This window comes from Eufriesea mexicana, unplaced genomic scaffold (assembly GCF_001483705.2).
Source record: "Eufriesea mexicana isolate 0111107269 unplaced genomic scaffold, ASM148370v2 scaffold2888, whole genome shotgun sequence".
Classification (NCBI taxonomy): Eukaryota; Metazoa; Arthropoda; class Insecta; order Hymenoptera; family Apidae; genus Eufriesea; species Eufriesea mexicana.
The window spans coordinates 338,677-356,536 of NW_016910972.1; the positions used below are offsets into that span (position 1 = coordinate 338,677).

The following is a 17,860-nucleotide window of genomic DNA, read 5'->3' on the forward strand; positions in this document are numbered from 1 at the left end:
TGGAACAAATGGACCGTTTAGTACGGTCTCCAGACCTGTCTGGGCTTAGGACTCCTGTCTCTTCTGCCTCGCACTCCCTCCCTCTCGACGTCGGTGTCGTCCTCCTTCTTCCTGGTCGTGAGATCCTGGCCCACGTTCTCCTTGTCCTGTCCCTTCTTCGTGCTCAGATCCACCGTCCCTTCCAAACGCATCTTCAGGTCTCTGCGAGAGATCTGCTCGTCGTTCGCGATCTCCTGATCGTTCGAGTTCTCTATACTCGGTCGCAGGTGAACGGAGGCGTCCTGAAACGTCGCGTCGGTCGTGTCTTCCATGTCGCTCCTCACAGGCGAGATCCTCGGGGAGTCCTGTTCAGGAAGAGACTCGTCGCTCCTCACGCGATCCCTGTTCACGTCGTGCTCGTTCCTATCGTCCACTTCTATGCTTCCGTCGGGACTATCCAGACCGGACCTAAGGAGTACGTCCTGGTCGTCGTCCCGTCGCTTCTCCTCCTTCAGCGCGGACTCGGGACTGCTACTGCTGCCTCGAAGCTTCCTCATCTCCTCCACCCGCGCTTGGTCAGGCCTCTGCAACCGCTGCTGAGCCATTCTTAACGCCAAAGCGTGCCATTCCGGCTCCAGAACGTACTGCTGCGTGTGGTAGAGCGGATTGTAGAGCCAAGAGGATTGCGGCAGCAACGGGGCGAATATCGACCCGAAGATTGACCCTGTGGCCCCCAGAAGATGAAGACCTGTTGTTACAACGAATGTCAGTTTCGCGAGTCTTTTCTCCCCGTCAGAGATAATTCGCGAGACTAGAATTCGGAGAACTAGAATTTCCCAGAGTCCTCCAACTACCTATTCGTTCAGCTCGGTTGTACCCTAACCGGGGGTAACAAATGCAACGATACCTTGGAAGTGTGAATGGTGGCTTGACGGACTCGGCGTGGTGGTGGTCGTGGTAGGTTCCGCCGGAGGCGTGGGCGCCGCGACCGTGGCCGTCGTGAGCAGTCCAGGTCCAGGATTGCCTGGTGACGTGGTCGGGGTGACCTCCCTGACTGACACGCTGATTGGACCCAAATCGTTCCTGGACGGTTCTTCAAGAAAACCATTCGTCGTGAGTCACCGACTGAGCCTCGTTAAGTAAATAAAATTCTCCACGCATCTGAGCTTCGACACCCTTTCCATCGTTTCCTTCCTCGTTTCAACAGGTCAATGGTAATTTGATCGATTAATCGAGCCGAAAGGGCGGAAAGGAGGGAGATGATCCGGTGGATGTCGCAGCTTGACAGAAGCGTGGAAAGAAGTTCAGGTGGCTTACCAGAGTTAGGTCCAGGAAGTCTAGGAGATCTTTGCTCGATGCTGTGGTGGAAGGGATTGAAGGCCGACGCACCAGCTGCCGGGGGATGTGTATGCGAATGGTGACCGGGAGGCGGCGGAAGACAGTGCGGCGGAAGAGAGCCCCGAGGTAATCCACCCCACCCTTGGCCGGCTCCTTGCTCCAGACCCAGGTGTTGCAAGCCTGTGCAATCCAAGAGATCTGAAATTATGTCTGTCAGTCGTTTGGCTTTTTGGCCAGAGCCTTGGCCAGCTTTTCCGCGATCGATAAGGACCAAAGTCCTGGTCGAAAGAGAAAAATCTCTTCCTCCGTTTCGTACTCCTTCATCTCGAACTCTGGCTACCTAGTACTCGACACGTAGCCTCGTCTCGAAACGGTATCGGTGAGGTGTATTACGAAAAATTGCGCGTGGCGTTTGAAAGAAATCAATCTTGGGCCAGGATGAATATAGAACGCGAACAACGACCGCAATAAATAGCGGCCAGGCCGATAAAGAAACGCTCTCTGGAGGAGATGTGGAAACGTTATATAATGTCAGGTGGATAAACGATCACCGGATGACAGATAGAGCTGCAGAAACGCTTCTCTTTGACGTAGCGAACGTTTGACGTGGATGGACAGTTAAATTTATCCAACAGAGAATAGAGAAACGATCGATCACCTTTTTTTTTCGATACTAGCCGATACCACCCGGCCATGGGAATGGTTCGCGTGTGCAGCTATGCAATTAAATTCGCGACATTGCAGGGATTAATCTGTTCCAACGCGATTACGCTGCTCACCCTTCTCCCGCGGTCCTCTTCCTTATCGACCGGAAAGAAAACCCGATCGAATCTAATCGAATCCGTTTTCTTTTCGCGAAGATCCATCCCCGAACGACAGGTAAATCGGTTCGAAAAATAGGCAAGTCGATATACATGTTCGGAGAACGGGGCACGGAAGGACAGAAATAAAAAGAGGCGAGAATCGCGAACGGGGAAGGAGCGAGTAAGAAAGTTAAGAAACCGCCGACGTCCACGGGGGTGGTCGTGGGAGGGTGGAAAGGAGTAAAAGTGAAGCCCGTAGTCATCGGTATGGTATCGGTTTTTCGAAACACCTTGATCAATAGCAGATTATACCGTCATCTGTGCGGGGCAGTTTAAAAATTCCGTGAAAGCTCCGAAGCCACCGGCTTCAGGGGTAGGGATCGCAACGGGGTGGCAAGTAGGGGAAGTTCCCCGCCGGGTGGGGAGAGTTGTCTGGTCACTGGAACGTGGGCGTGGCTTGCCGTGCTTGCGACCGTCGCCATTGGTCCCCATTGAATCCCCTCCAATGGTCGGAGCGGCGGTGGCGGGGATGGAAAAAGCTCGGTAGGGGTTGAAGGGGTGATTTTTAAGCTCTCTTTAAGCCGAGCTTGCCAGAGAGGACACCACTATCTCGCGTTCTACCACATCGTCGTGGAACTACGAGCAAGCCAGCTGGAAACTCGCAGAGGAAAAGAGAGACAGAGAGAGAAAGGTTGTAGATGCAGCTACTTTATGAGGGGATTAAGAAAACGATAAGAGGCGCGCGAAAGCTACGCTGTGAGCGAGCTTAAGGAGGCCAAGGGTTTCCCTGTACCTGATGCGCCGTAAGTGACGACTTTGCTTGCCTATTCTCTGCGAAAATCCTTACTCGACCCTTGGCGCAAAAATTCCTGCTCGTTCGAGAGGAAGAAATTTACTTCCATTCGATCCTCGAGCATGAACTCGAATCGACAGCGATCGACGTACGACGAAACTCCAGTCGGATAAAGAAAATTAAATTTCCAAAAATATCCGCGCCTTTTTCACCCCTACGAGTTGATACGTGAAAGTTTCGTGCCTCCTGGTGAAAGGTAAGGGAAGAGTTTCGGTATTTGACAGCGGCGCGTATCCATTTCAACCGACTCGTAACATACTTTCAATTTAATAAAGCCCCAAAACGGCTGGCACCCTCTCAGGGGGTAGAGAACTCGCGTGCCGGGGTCGGGGGAGAGGGTGGCGGGCGATAATTCCGAAAACAAATGAAGACTAATGAGGGGAGAAGCCAGGCGAGAGCCTCTGAAAGAGTCGGAGGGAAAGAAGCAGAGAGCTGAAAGGGTTCAAGGAGCCGCTACCCTTTAAGGGGTGAGAAATGTTAAGCTTAAACGTTACGGCCCTAGGGTTAGTTGCCTTTATGTGTACCTTCCACCGGGTACAGAAGCTTTAAGGGATGATGTATTATCGAGCAGCATGTTCAAAATGTGCTCCGCTGTTTCAGTCCCCCCAAGCTGGTCTACGTGTTAGTGTTACTTCTCGATACTTGCGGCGCTTGAAACCTGGCCAAAGAAGATTGTGGCTGGTTAATTTTTCGCGGTATAATACCGTGCAATGATTTCCGGGGAAAAATGTAATTGAAAGAACCACCGGGACCTGATTTACGTCCAGCGCCAGTAGCACGAGTCGGCGTTGAGTCGGGCATCCGCGGAAAATAACGAGTAGAAATAACGAAAATAATTGCATCGGAATTAAATATGCAAACGCACGCGTCCGAATTCGGAATTCGGAATTCGGGGTAATTTTTCGATACGAAGCAGAGAGAAAAGGGTAAGGAGAAGGTTGAATCTCTCTCTCTCCTTTCTTGATAGTCACCGCGATTGAGAAAACAGAGAGCGAGAAGAAAAGAAGAGCGTAGTGGGAGCCGTCGGGAAACTTAAGGGGCGTTTAAAGACGTTGGGCCAAAGGGTGACGGGCAGGCTCGAAAGTAAAGAGTAAAGCCGGTTCCGTTCAGGTTGCTCGCTTAAAACCCCTCCGGCAGCCAGCCAGAGATACATAATAAATTAATTCGCGTATTTTCCTGTCCTCCTTATCTATTCAAATCTATGCAAAACAGGAGTTAAAACGCCCTTCTTACTGCTAAGGCGTTAACCCTTGTGTAGCTTGCTCGCACACCCTCCCCTGCCCCTCTTTTCAGCTTCTTCTCTAACCACCCCCGCGTCCCTCGATCCCGACGCCGCCGCCACCCCCGTAAACCCCCGTTTCCCACGTCCTAGCCTCTCGCTACCGACGGTCGGATGTCTTTGCACACCCACCCTTTGCGCCCGTTCTCATTATCGCGTCGCAGCAACCCCTAAAATGCCACCCTGGAAAGGTCCCTGGCACCGATCTAAGCTCTACGAGGAGATATTTCGAGAAAGGACGAGAAAATTGCTGTCTCTCTTGCTCCCGCGCACATCAACGCCATCCCCTTTCATCCCCTCCGTCTCCGGTGCCTGTTTCCTTCTCTTATTTACGCTTGCATCCTCTTTGAAGTTACGAACGTGGATAAAAACGACGAACTTTTCCTAACGTTCATTGTACGTTCTTGCTCTCTTTTCGAGTCACGTCGCCCGAACACCCGTGTCTCCTCTCTTTCTCTCTTTCTCCTTCCTCCACCTTCAGACACGCTTGCGTACGAGCGTATAGAAACTCCGGAGTTTCGCCATGGTTCTCGCGTCGTCTGTCTCTATGACGGCAAGGCTAATTTCCATCGGAGGACGCGACGAAGGTTCTGAAAGAATTCTCAGAGAATTCTGAACCGGTTGAATCGCGCAGAGATAAATTACCAATCGACGTGGCCGCGTGTAAATTCGTTCCATTCGTTTATCGGCTTTCAGCTGTTCCGGCTCCTGCGTCATTGATACGAGAGAGAGAGAAAGAGAGAGAGAGAGGACACGAGCCAGGGGACGAAGAACGACGAAAGGTATCATTAGTTACCGTCGCCGCGACCGAAAGTTCCTGGTCACCGGGCCTGATTAAAAGACGAGACACCCTGGGACACCCTTGCAAGACACGCAAGAGGGTGAAATGTGACGCGAATTTAAAGGATCCGCCGTGATTTGACGCTGGGGTGGACAGCAGGCAACCCTTAAAAAGGGAACCTTTAAGGATCCTGTACCGCACTCGTCAAGGGTTACTCGCTTTTCCATGGACGTGAAAGGATCCTCCAAGAAGGACTCGAGTTCTGTCTGAAAATCGACACTCCGAGCCTCCGATTGGGGTGTTCCTTCGAGGAACTCGGTACACGATACCTGTAATTAGTTTCGACCAATTAGGACGCTTAATATGAAATTCGAAACGAAGCTCGAGCTGTCGCGAGATCGGTGTTTCACGCCGTGATCCACCTTCGTGTTCCGACCTCGATGATCGATCGTGCGTTGCGTTGAAAAATTTGCAGAATAGAATTGCCAAGGAAAACGACGCGAGAGAGAACGAGAGAGAGAGAGAGAGAGAGAGAGAGAGAGAGAGAGAGAGGGGGAGAGATCGAGAGGTCCTCTTTAAAGAAAGCTCGCGAAAATCTACTGTAAAACGATCCGTGAAACGAAGGCGAGCGACAGTTTTAAACTGAACGCTCCTAACAATCTCCCCCAAATGAGGTAAAGGCCACCTTATTGAAACAGGGGTTGCGATTTTTCCGGCGCTTCCCCAACCCCTGGTAGGCGGTTAATTGACACTGGAGGGTGGAAAGAGGTGGAACAACGGAAGGGGGGCTAGGAATCGAGCTGCGCGAGCTGTTCTTGTTAACTCGAATCCCGGCTGCTCTCGCGATTTTTCATCCCCTTAGCTAGACAGACAAAGACACCCTCCCGGGAGCCACGTGATCGAGGTGTTTTCGTTCCTCGGACAATCTCAGCGAGGATCTTTTCGCGTGTTGCCACTCACCGAATACATTAATTTCCCCGGTGCTCCGGGCTCCTGTCACTCTTGCTGCTGAAATTGAATCGTGAAGATGCGCAACAAACCGATCGAGCGCAGACGACTTAGAATTCGAGAGCTTCGAAGAAACATCGCAGCTAATTTCCTAGATGATTAATTCTTGGAACGAAAATTTGCCCTTCTTTCTCAAAAATTATCCAACGACTTGGAGAAATAGAGAGAAAGAGAGAGACAGAAACGGGGGGGAGGGGATTAAATAGGCAACGCGGAATGCGAGGAAAAAGGTCAAAAAGCGCAACACTTTTTGGAGAGAGAGACAACGAGAGTAGGAGTAGCAGGTACGGAACGAAGACAGCCTGTGTACCGGACTTGGATGATCCTCGGGGATAGCAGAAAATTCGAGCCTCCCCTCGAGCTAGGCCGAACGAAATTTAATAACATCCCCCTAGTTACACCTCAATGGGCACCTTAACGACCCCTGCTCGGGTAGCCAGCCGTCTCTTGCCATTTCACCCAGCCGGATTCTCCTCTCCTTATCAACCCCAGACGCGGATATCTAATAAACCAGCTCTCGAAACGCGTCTTTATCCGAACAAAGATAGCCACCCCCTTTCGCAGTTTCGGGGGTGGCGGAAGCTCGGTAGCTGCCCGACTGACCCCAGCGGCGAACTGGACGGAGGCGCAACCTGTGCGCTGACCGTCGAACTACCAGCGAAAGGGTTGAAAAAGTGGTGGACACGAGCCGTGGAATAAACCGATCGATATGAGAGGGTTGATGTCGGTCGCGACTGCGACCCAGTTACGCGACCGCGCGTTTCCTTCCACCGAGAATTGAATTTGTCGCGGAAGGGGTGGCTAAGACACCGGCGACGGAGCATTCTTCTAAGCGGTCTGCGAGACTTGCATTGGAACGAAGACGACGAAAACGCGGGAAAATTATGAATTTCCACGTCTCGAACATTTTTGGAAAAATTCCACCCGGATCGTCGAGAAACGACGACATCGTGAGACGCGTTAGCGTGTGTACGATGATGCGGGGGTGGAGAAACAAGAAGAAACCGAGACCTTCGAAGACGACGAAAACGGACGGAATGGAGAAAGTTGAAAGATGAGAAAAATGGAACTCGCGACACCACCGACCATCCTGTTTCGACCCTATCCTCTTCTATTTTCCAGCCGCAGCCGGCGTTGCCGCAAAATATCCAACGCGGCGAACTTCCATCGCGCAGCACGGTAATTCGATTCAGCCGACCTGTATAGCCGCGTTACGACACGAGGCTGCGACACTTCCGCTCGGCGATTACCGTGGAACAATTTTATGCAGCCGACCTGGAAATTGTTGCGTCCGTCCTCGTTAGCTGAAATTACGACGGGGAAATCTGAAGGAAAGAAGAGGAGAAGTCGACGGGGGCGCGGTCCTTGATTGAGTAGACCGCGGGGGTGGGACAAAGGGCGGCTAGGGAAGGGTGGCCGGAGAGAGAGAGAGAGAGAGGGGGACAGGAGTGCAGAGACGAGAAATCGACGGCAGGACTGCTACTCCACACTACCCCCGGGGGCAGCAGGGGAGAGAAGCTCCGTTAAGCCGCTTATCATGCCGAAACAATACACTGTCGGTGCACCAGTATCAGTAGCCGACCCTCGCTGCTCGAGGCTAGTCCCATCAAAATTTCGAGCTTCGAACGAATTTGAATTGGAATCCGCGCCGCCAAACTAGCTCGTCGAATGCGCCGCCACCGGAAATCGCTGCCACGACCGGCCGCTGGATTTTCTCGTCCGGCGATAAATCGAGAAAAATCACGGAGTCTGCTGGCAACGGAGGCCCGACTTGTCCGACTATCCAAAGACCGTGAACTCTGGAAAACCGATTAATTTCGGTCATTCGCGGAGGACTCGCGGGAAGAAACTAGATCCCCTGAGCCGCGGAAAGAAACTAGATCCGTCTAGAATGCTGCACAGTATCGGGGTCCTCAGGCCGGTGTTTTCCTTCGCGGACGATCGGGAATTTCAGCAGCTGGAGAAGTGGCTCGTCAAACGGGGCGCAAAGTTTCGCCGAAGAGTGGCGTCGACAAACGAAAGGCCGGGGCTTAATCAGAGTCTTCTCCACTTAGACGCCCCGTGGCAAAACTCAATTTTGAGTCGGCGCCTGCCGACGCTCAATTTTGACACCCTTCGTAGCCACCAAGCCAGCCAACACTGAGAGGAGCAAGCTTGCCTTCGCGACACCGGGAAAGGGGATGACGCAGGGTTGTAAACTTAGTTATCCGGTTGCCGCTGAGACGTGCTACGAGGCGGATGCTGCACTATGCGCGACGGCAGCCAGCGGATCTGGACGAGTCTTCTATCGGCACACACTTACCGGACAACTTGAATCCCAGGGGATCCTGAGGGTGACCGAAAGGGAACGGCCTGGGCCCGAAGTGGAAGGGATGAAAGGCCTGGTGTCCTGAAACGCAACGCTCGTCGTGAATCGCTGTGACGTATGGTTCGCCTGTGTTCGTTCTACCAAGGATTCGTCGTATTTCCAATTTAAACAATTTTTTTTCCAAATTGGGAATACTATCTATCGCGACTGTGCGTGACTTTTGAAAAAAAAAAGAAAAGAAAAAGGAAGAATTTCGAGACTTTTCGCAAATTTCGTCAAATTAGAAAGGATCGATATTTATGAATTAATCGTCACTTTTTCGGGAATATCTCTGAAACTGTTGGGATACATTCTATACTCGGAAGGATACGGGAAACCTTGAACCACAGTATCCCTGCTCCTGTCTACCACGAAGAGCGGAGTTACCTACGGTTGGTAAAAGCCTGTAACACTCACTTGTTTTCGATCTGGGCTCTCTTGGTCCGTCCACGGTGACCTTGATCGCCTTCGACAGAGTGGCTATTTGAGGTGGTGATGTCTGCAGCATGATCGTCAATGTGAAGCTCTTCCCTGTAACAGAGCGGAGACTTGAAACGGGATGTTGGCGGATTTATCACCAGGCGGTAAAACAAGATCATCTCCGTTAGTTTCCTAGTAACTCGTTCCGATATTATACACTGCGAAAATATACAGACCGAGCTTTTTCGAGCTTCCATCTAGCTTTATCGCTCACGATGTTGCTATAAATAATACCTTTAGACAAACTGTGTCGAAAGTTGCGTCGTTAGCAGCGGGGACAAGGCGAGAAACGAATCGAGCGAGAATTTCGGGAATTAGGCTAATTTTAAGTAAATTCCCAATATGTCGATATTGTACATACTCGTTTTCGAGCATTTATAACCCTATCTAAAAGTTATATGCTAAGTAATTATATTTATTATCGGAATAAGATAAATATAATACAGAAAGCGGTTGGCTGAATAACGATGGGTATACGTTTGTATAAAGAGAAAAACAATTGCAACCAACTATCCTAAGGACTTCCTCTAAGCTTTCGCTATCGAGTTTAACCTTTTGACTGCCACGCCAAAATCGTGTGTTTTCCTCAAGACGCCACGCTAGATGCAAAATTTGTTCTAATATTCTTTGATGTTCTAATAAAAATTTTTCGTTGCTCAATGGGGCACTTCTTATTTCAAAGTATCTTCTAATTAGCGGTTATATTCCAAATGCGCTAACTGTCAATTTTTATTCAATGTAGTTCAACGTAGTTTAAGTAGTTCAAGCGCTCCGGTCATCAATGACCATCGGTGACAGCTACATGACAAACGTGGCAGTCAAAGTGTTGATACAACACTGCTTTGTTGAGAGGATTGACCCCTCTTTTTACAACTTTTCCCTAAAATTCCCCTCACCCCGTCTCTTGTAGAAAATATTGCAAATATGTCTGACTTTCGACTTGCCTCTTCCACTGCGTTCCTCTTTTACGGCACTTTTTCGCCCAAGATCTTCGAGCCTAGGTTGCTACAATACCTTAAGTCTAACGAACGGTTGGTGGCCAAAACGATAGCAGTGAAAGAAAATACAAGTGGCAGTCCCGAAACGGAAGAACCGTTCGCGAAACCTTACTTTCCCTCGCAGCCCGATTCGCGAATACTCGGAAATCGGCGAAAAAGTCTTAGTCTTCGTCGGGCGCGACGAACATCGTCGTCGACGACAAAACCACCCTCTTGCTCGCCTTGCCAACGCGTTTTTCCCGAGGAACGCGGCCAACTGTTGGCGAAAACGGCGACGCGCTCTCGCGGGGTGCGTTCGCTGGAAACAAAACACAAATGTGCCGGAAGTAAGGGGTGAACGAGTGGCGCCGCTGCGTCGATGTTTGCCCCGAATCGGCCGGAATATGTTAATGCCGGGGGAGGCTAAACGCGAGCCCAACCCCCGACAAATGTACGCGGCCGTTTGTCACGCGCGATTTCGTCCTCTCCACCTTTCGACCGGTTCGATCCGCTCGATCCGCGCAGTGACGCCGAAGCTTCGAGATGCACCCTGTCGCACTCCGCTTCGCGAGCCGTCCGTTTTTCACCGGGAAATTCGTCGCGAAACCATTGGAAAACCGGACAACGAACGGATCGGCGCTCGCGAGAGATGTTTCTGAGACAGACAAGCCAGCTTTGCGAGTTACGTTGCGTGCTCAAAGGGGATTATGTTCCGAGAGATCCTCCGTGATAGAACGCGTCGGATGATGAAACGAAGCGGGATTTTCGAGAAAATTAAACCGAGGAGCGTTCCATTTGAAGGAAGTTTAATGAAATTTCCGACGATCGATGCGTAGCCGTGAAGCAGATGCAGCTTCAACCGCAGAAGGTGTTCTATTCGCGGATCGGATCGAGCCGGGAAATCTGTCGCGGAGTTTCGACTTTCGCCGTTATTTCGCTTTAGAACGAAAGTTGTTCGACTCGACGATCAGCTGGGACACATCGGCGAAGGGTGAGAGGCGAAACGATGAAATAAAAGCTGGCACTTACGCGCGTTTCCGCGCTACCAGCGCCGAGTTATACGGCTTATAATGGGGTCGGCGTGCATACACGCACGCGGTTGCGCAGTTTTATTTTATGGCAGCGTGGCTTGGACGGCAAACGACCGGGTTTTTACGGTGAACCACGACATTTAACCGGCTTACCGCCGTCGTCCAGCGAAATATTCAGCTCCGGACGTTTAACGTCACCCGGGGAACGCTCCTCCGTTTGCGGAACGGGGGTGCCACAGAGTCGCTCGTTGCCCTTTCCAGCGCTTCAATTTCGCGATTCAAACACACTCCTCTTCTTGTACACGAGACGTAAATACCAGTTGCTTCGTTCTTCCGTGCATCGTCGAATCGCGGTATCGACAGGGGCGTAGAAATTGCCAAATTTTTGATGTAATCATACTCCCTTCTTCTTCTATTCGAGATACATCATATACAGCTCGATGGCAGCTATCTCGACGCGAAAATAATAAAAAATTCGCGACACGATGGAGCGTCGAAATGATTCTGCTGGAACCCGAATGAAAACGATGACAAAACTCATCGATACTCTTTTAATCCTTCAAATGAACGCGAGGGAAATGGAAAAAAAAAAGGATACACGCGCTGGGAGGGGAAAAAATTGTTGGAAATAGAATACAGAGATTTCCGAGGGTGGAAGCGGAGGGCTAACAAGGCCAAAGTTTATTGCCGGTGCGGTGTCAGATTCGTGATGGCGGTGGCGGCGCGAATCGAGGGTGATGGCAGGCGTTTTGAGGGTGTTTATGAGGCATTATGTGTAACTCGCTGGAAGAACGATCCTCCCCCTTGAGGTCTGCTGCCCTCCACCTGTCTACGCTCGCCGAAATCGTAATTCGTTGCGTGCTAAACGCCGCCTTCCACGTATCGGGCTTTTGCATAATTTCTCGATACGGCCTGCCTGTCCTCCCGGTGTTACGCTCCTGAAGCCTGCCCAAACAACTTCTTCTCTCCTTGTTACTATTTCGAATCGAATAATAAATTTCACTCGTCCGAAAATTTGCCTCGCAATCGGGGTATTTTTAATTCCCCGCGCTTTTATACTCCGGGGGACTATTTTTAATTACTTTCCCATTGAAATCTCTGGTCCGTGAAGCAGTCTGCCAATAGGTTCGACTCGTAGGCAAATTTTTGACCCGGGACAAAGGTTCCCGAGACCCCTATGATCGCGATGCAGTGAGTTTCCGCGAGATCTCCCGGGCCCGGGATTTCGACCGCGATAAGAAGAATCGCCGGGAGATTTTTCTCCCTTTTTGCCGGCGAAAAAAGCCGAGCATAATGGCCGCGCGTTTACCGGCTCGCGATAGTCCGCGTCCATTTACACGACAAGGATTTGCACACCGCGAGAAGACACGAGAGAACGCTCGCGTACACCCTAAGTTTGCCCAGGGATCATGCAGTGTTAAAAACTCCCCTGTTTGCCGGCGAAGCTCGTAGCCGAGGGTGGCTCGGATCGTTATTTCAGAGTGTTTGTCGTGTTTTAAGATTCTGACGTTTTGACTGGCCGAATCGCGGCGGAATGAGGCTCGTGCGCGCTCCTATCGACTAGCCTTCTTTTTATTTCCCGCGTAGGCTCCATCGGCTTCGCGAAAATTCCATCCCCTAGCTTGCCCGGTCGTGCGCGATCATGATTTTGGTCAATCGCTTTGCTGCTCGAACTCGAGGACGAACGCGAAGAAGCGTGTCTTCGATCTCTCGAGGTTGGAATAAAATGGGAGAAAAATTTTGCCGTAATTACCTGCAACCCCCACGCGTCGCTATCGAGTTGCAGCGGTTGTTGGGAACGATTCTCTCGGAGAGGACGCGCGCGGAAGCACGAGTAGGAAGCAGAGGAAGAGTGGGCGAGCGAGCGAAACGAAGCTGGGCCTCGTTTACGGCTAATCGAAGCGCAACGATAGCGAGCGAGGAATCTTTCAGGCAGGACACGTCGACATCGAGTCGAGGATTCATCGGAGCGAGAGCACGGTGCACGGTTGAAAAGGGCGAGGAAAAACGTGGAGAGCGTGGAATTAGCATATGTAAAAAGAAACAGAGCGGGCCGGGCGCGTACACGACGAGAGGAGCGGAGACCAGCAGGAAAAATAATGTTTAATCGGTAGAAAATCTCGGTGCAGTCATCCGCCGTAGAACAGCTTCTCCCTCTGGCCGCGCGGCCCCCTCCGTGTCTCCTGCGTGATCCTTTACTTGAGAGAGGGCTGGATTTTTTAATTTTTAATTGGGAAAAAACGTCGCTGAGGTGGTCGACGAAATCCACCGAGTCCCTCTGTGAATTTCGACGACGTTCCACCCCCCTGCGTTCCGCCCCTCTCCCTTGTCGATTCCTTCCTGCCAGACGGTTCTCCTCACGGATTATATATTATCCGTCTGATAAAGTCCGATCGAGTATATTTTCGATCGGTCGGCCACGGCAAGGAATTACCTACGAAGGAATTGCCGCGCCAGCAGGGGCGCAACGAGAGCGATTAATTAAAGTAAGAGGGCGCAGCTCCGTGTAAGTCACGCACGATCGAAGCGAAATTTCGGCTACGACCGTCGCAACAGCTGTTCCACCGTCGTGGAAACAGGGGAACGCCAGATCTCGAGGTTCCTGCGAAAGAACCTGCTACCCTCTTCAACGTCCACCGGTCTTTACGACTTATTAAATCATTTCCACGCATTTCCAACTTCCAACCTCGAACGCTCAAAGAGAAACAGCCAAGGGGAGAATAAAAGTCCCGTTTAGCCTCGAGTTGCCAGCAGCAGCAAGTATCTCGCGGTTCCACGAGAAAAGATTAGCTCTAAACCCTTGAGTTCATTACCAAAGGACCGATTAGAACATGGACAATCCACCTTACATATTTCCTACCTGAAACGTGTCTCTGTTCAGGGGTTACGTGAAGATAATTATTCAATTCGCACCAAAATGAAATATAAGGACAGCCCTGAAAGAAGGTTAAGTGTGTTTGGGCTTGGAAAGAAAGTGATCGCGTGCAAGAGGATCGAATGTAAGGGATGTTTATGACAGAGTCGAATGCGATAAACGAGTGAAAGTTTATGAATGCGCCTGAGTGTTTAGAATACGTGACCGACCGATTGAGAAGAGAGAACGTGGGTATAGATGAGGGCAGAATGAATGATTTAAATAAGGGTAGTACAATGGCGCGGACGACATAGTCTCTAGCGATCTTTTAACGGTCCCTCACGGTCTCCGAGAGTCTAAGAGTTTCTAACAGTGTTTCAGTATATCTAGTTTCGTAGCCGATAATATAAGTATAAGCTTATTGTACTTTATTAAGAAAGAAAGCAACATTACTACATATATTTAAGGAAAGAAACTTCTGACGATGTTTGTAATAGCGGAAAATACTACACGCAGGTGGTAATACGGCCATAAAACGACAGACGGTAGAGGAATATATAGCCAAGACGACTGGAACGATTTCTTCGCACGAAGACCAACGAACGATTGATACAAGACGCAAGATGAGAGGATTAAAATGAACCCCCAAGCAGTCGCAGCTCCGAAACACGCGACGAGCCATCGAAGACGAGGAGACGCGAAGAGAAGAGGTTGTCGTGGATCGCGTGAATCACGGTCTAAAACAACCCCGGTATCAGGCGGAGGCGGAGGAAGCAACGAGGACGAGTAGCGAATCCATTGCGCGAGGACATCGGTCAGGATCTGGCCTGTCGATAGTTCGAGCTTTGCCTCGGATTCTGCCGCCTCCAGCTCGGGCCCGAGCACGTCATAAAACACAGGTAACTCCGGTATTTATGTCCGTCGTTTTTACGCCCGTCGCTGGCCACCGGCTCGCAGCGCAGCCGAATGCCACACACGCGCGCGCGTCTCGCCGCCGCCTCGTGACTCTCTCCTAGGCAACAAGAGAGAGCCTCGCGCTAATCCCTGTCGGCAACGAAAGGGGTGGCCGAGTGATATACGCCTCTGCGCCGCTATGATAATATCCCCCCTGTCTCCACCCGCAACCGACCGGGACCACCCTTTTGTTTCGCCGCTGCCACCCGCTGCTCCATGCCACTTTTCTCCGCGAGAACTGCCGACCAGCCGCGCGTTTTCGCCTGCTCCAAGATTCCCTTCCAATCCTCCATCCTGCGCCCCAGCCTCCGTGAAAACCCGCCGGATTAACCCAGCAAAGTGCCCAGAATAGTTCCAGGTGTCTACGAGTCTACCTGCATATCCCTGACACCTCGAATCGGTTCGTTCGTTCATCGATCGCGCCGCGTTTCCTAAGTTATTAGATTCCATCGGGACAGGTGATCAGGTGAGGAGACGCTGACGAAGGCACTAGATACGATTACGGATGTTAACCGATAGATAGTTGGGAAGATTAGAGCACGGTTATCGGGTCTAATTTAATCGAAGCGCGAGAAATAAGATTATTGCTCTTCGATATCTTTTTCATCGTATTCGGCGATCTAGAACACGTGATCGCGATAGCGGAGAGACGAAAATGGTGGTTCGTAGGTGGAAAAGTGGGAGGAAAGGACGGATAGGCAAGAGATAGGCGGCTGAAGAGCGATTCGAATTTTTGCGAACAACGTTCGCTCGTCTCGGCTAAAATCATTCCTCATCCGCATTCGCAGTATTAAATTGGCATGGCGAAGCCCGCGAGCGAGCATGGAACAAATATTTACCCCAAAATGGTCAGTGAGCGCGGGCCACGTGCAAAATAACGGAGGCGAAAAAACGGGGAAAAATGTACACGGAAACCGTATATGAAGCGGCCGCTGCGACTCGTCTCTTCGCGGTATTATGCGCGATACACGACGTGACTCGCCTGCAAACATCATAAATTTTCCATTTATTTAGCAAATCTGTTTACCCGACTCCGTAGATGATAACGATTGTTATCGGTGTGTTATCGGTGATCGGTGCTCGGCGATCGCATATTTTCCAGCAGACCGCTTGAAAAACGCGTGACCAGCGAGCGTTTCGTTAAACGGAAAGTACGACGGGCATCACGGTCAACCGGTAGAAATTATTCTGTGCAGAATGAATTTCGAAAATTCGAATACAAGAACGACAATCGAATACGTGCAACATCGGCCGCTGTTCCCAGCCGATGTAAAACCGACGTCCAAGTCCTTCTCCCGTCTCCACCCATCGCTATTTTATCAATCGATTTCTTTCTCCAAACGCGAAAATCATGCTGCTTTTACCGTATTTCCCATTTTTCACTCTCCGAAACGCGTTGTAAATAATATTAAATATTCCCCTCCCTCGATCGCGTTAATTATTAATCACGACCGATCGACTAATCGAAGGATCATCGAGGGGGTCCTGGCAAAGCTCGCCAAAGCTTGTCAAAGACAGGGCAATCGGGATCGTAGGAGAATTTCACGGAAGAGGATTATCCGAGAGGAACGACATCTTGGACTCGATGGGAGGAAAATTTCAGGTTGATTCGAAAGGTGGAACGAGAACGGTGGAAATATTTCCGACAGATTGAAATATCGGCGTTTCCCGGACACGCGGAAAACAATCTTGCATGATCCGTCACCCTCATAGAGGTTCTAGAAGCAAATCGTTGCGTTCGGCTGGTAGTTAGGGGCTGCCCGTAATACAGTAATGAGGGCTTACTGCCATGGAAACCAAAGCCGCTTACAGCCAACCACTCTACTCCCAACCACCCCCTGCCTCCCCTTTGTCACTCTCGCTCTCTCGCTCTGGCCGTCCTATTCTGCGATTCCCTATATATCCGCGATATCCTTCTCATCCGACGAGTTTCGCGAAAAAATTGCGAAAACCGTTCACGACCCCTATTGTTTCTCCACGGTTCGCTCATTTCTCCCACGTTGAGGGGGGGGGGGGGGGATAAGAGACCGCGTTCAAACGAATTCCGCGCCAAGTTTGCGCGAGAAAAATCGGCAGAGATAGGCTCTCGAACCGGAAAAACGATCCGTCCTTCGATCAGCCTTTTCGCGAATTACCATAACACCGAGAACGTGCCCCTTTTGACACTCGAAATGGCGCAGCGATGGTAAAAAGGCCACCCCTGTGACGCTTCGCGCTTCGACGCGCGAAACACGAAACCGGGAACGACTTCATCGTACAAAGTGGCTCTCGCGGCCCTCGATCTTCCGGTTACCGAAGGGAGGTGGGTATATTTGGAAAATTTACGTGCTCGGCTGGCCGACATCGTCGTCGGGGCCAGGGGTGATCGGCGAAAAAGCTGGCATTTAAGGCACCGTTTAAGAAGCGTCCTCGACGTGGCACCGTGGACGGAACAGAGTCGATACCGCGCAGACCCCGCGATTTCCTTTTCCAATTTGCCATAAACAAGTCGACCGGCCCTCCTCGTTAACCTACGCTCGTGAACTGCTCTCCTGAAAGTGGTCCGCGACGGGAAGAAAGGCGAGTCAGCGTGTAAAAGAGGGAGAAGAACGAAGGAAAAGGGACGTCGTTGCAAGTCGGTCGAATTAAAGGAATTAAAGGCGCCTCGTTACTCGTATCTCCCGATCCTTGCCACCCTCTTGGCCGGAAAAAACGGGCCAGACCCGAGACTAGGAAGGGACGAGGATGAGCGACTCGATTCTCCTTCCTTTGCTCGACGCTGAGGCCGAATCGGCCGAGAGTTTGCATTAAGAGTTCGTAATGGCAGCGATTATTAGGGCGCATTATTCAGCCCCGATCTAGGGCCCCTGATTTTTTTTTCCCTCCATTCTGCACCCCCGCCCCCTTCGAGGGAACGCTGAATTATTGAGACGCCGAGGCGGGAATTAAAAAATCTTCGCGACGACCGGCCGAGATATCGAGAGTCACGGAGAATCACGAGACGACACTGTTTGCCGGGTGAATTAAAAATGAGGATGAAACGAAGGGGCCAGCTGGCTCTCTCGCCTCGCGTCCGAGGAAAAACGAGGCCATCAGTCGGCCCACCGCCTTAATGTACCGACTACTGAATGATTTAAGACGCCCCGAGAAAGCTTCGGTTCGACTCGACCTGATCGAATTTTTGCAATCGCTCTTCC

At 51.1% G+C, this 17,860-nt stretch overlaps 1 protein-coding gene across 2 annotated transcripts in view; it reads right to left on the minus strand.

Annotated features, from left to right (window-relative positions):
• Positions 1 to 17: 17 nt before the first annotated feature.
• Positions 18 to 17,860, minus strand: part of LOC108550626 (uncharacterized) — a 19,183-nt gene continuing 1,340 nt past the window's right edge. The window contains exons 3-7 of one of the 2 annotated variants that reach the window (XM_017904396.1): positions 8,806 to 8,919; positions 8,344 to 8,430; positions 1,297 to 1,497; positions 887 to 1,072; positions 18 to 727 (exon numbers count right to left, since the gene is read on the minus strand). In XM_017904396.1, coding sequence (XP_017759885.1) covers positions 18 to 727; positions 887 to 1,072; positions 1,297 to 1,497; positions 8,344 to 8,430; positions 8,806 to 8,919 — 1,298 coding nt within the window. Of the gene's footprint in view, positions 728 to 886; positions 1,073 to 1,296; positions 1,516 to 8,343; positions 8,431 to 8,805; positions 8,920 to 17,860 lie in introns of both variants that reach the window. The other variant, XM_017904395.1, reaches the window with a different exon arrangement.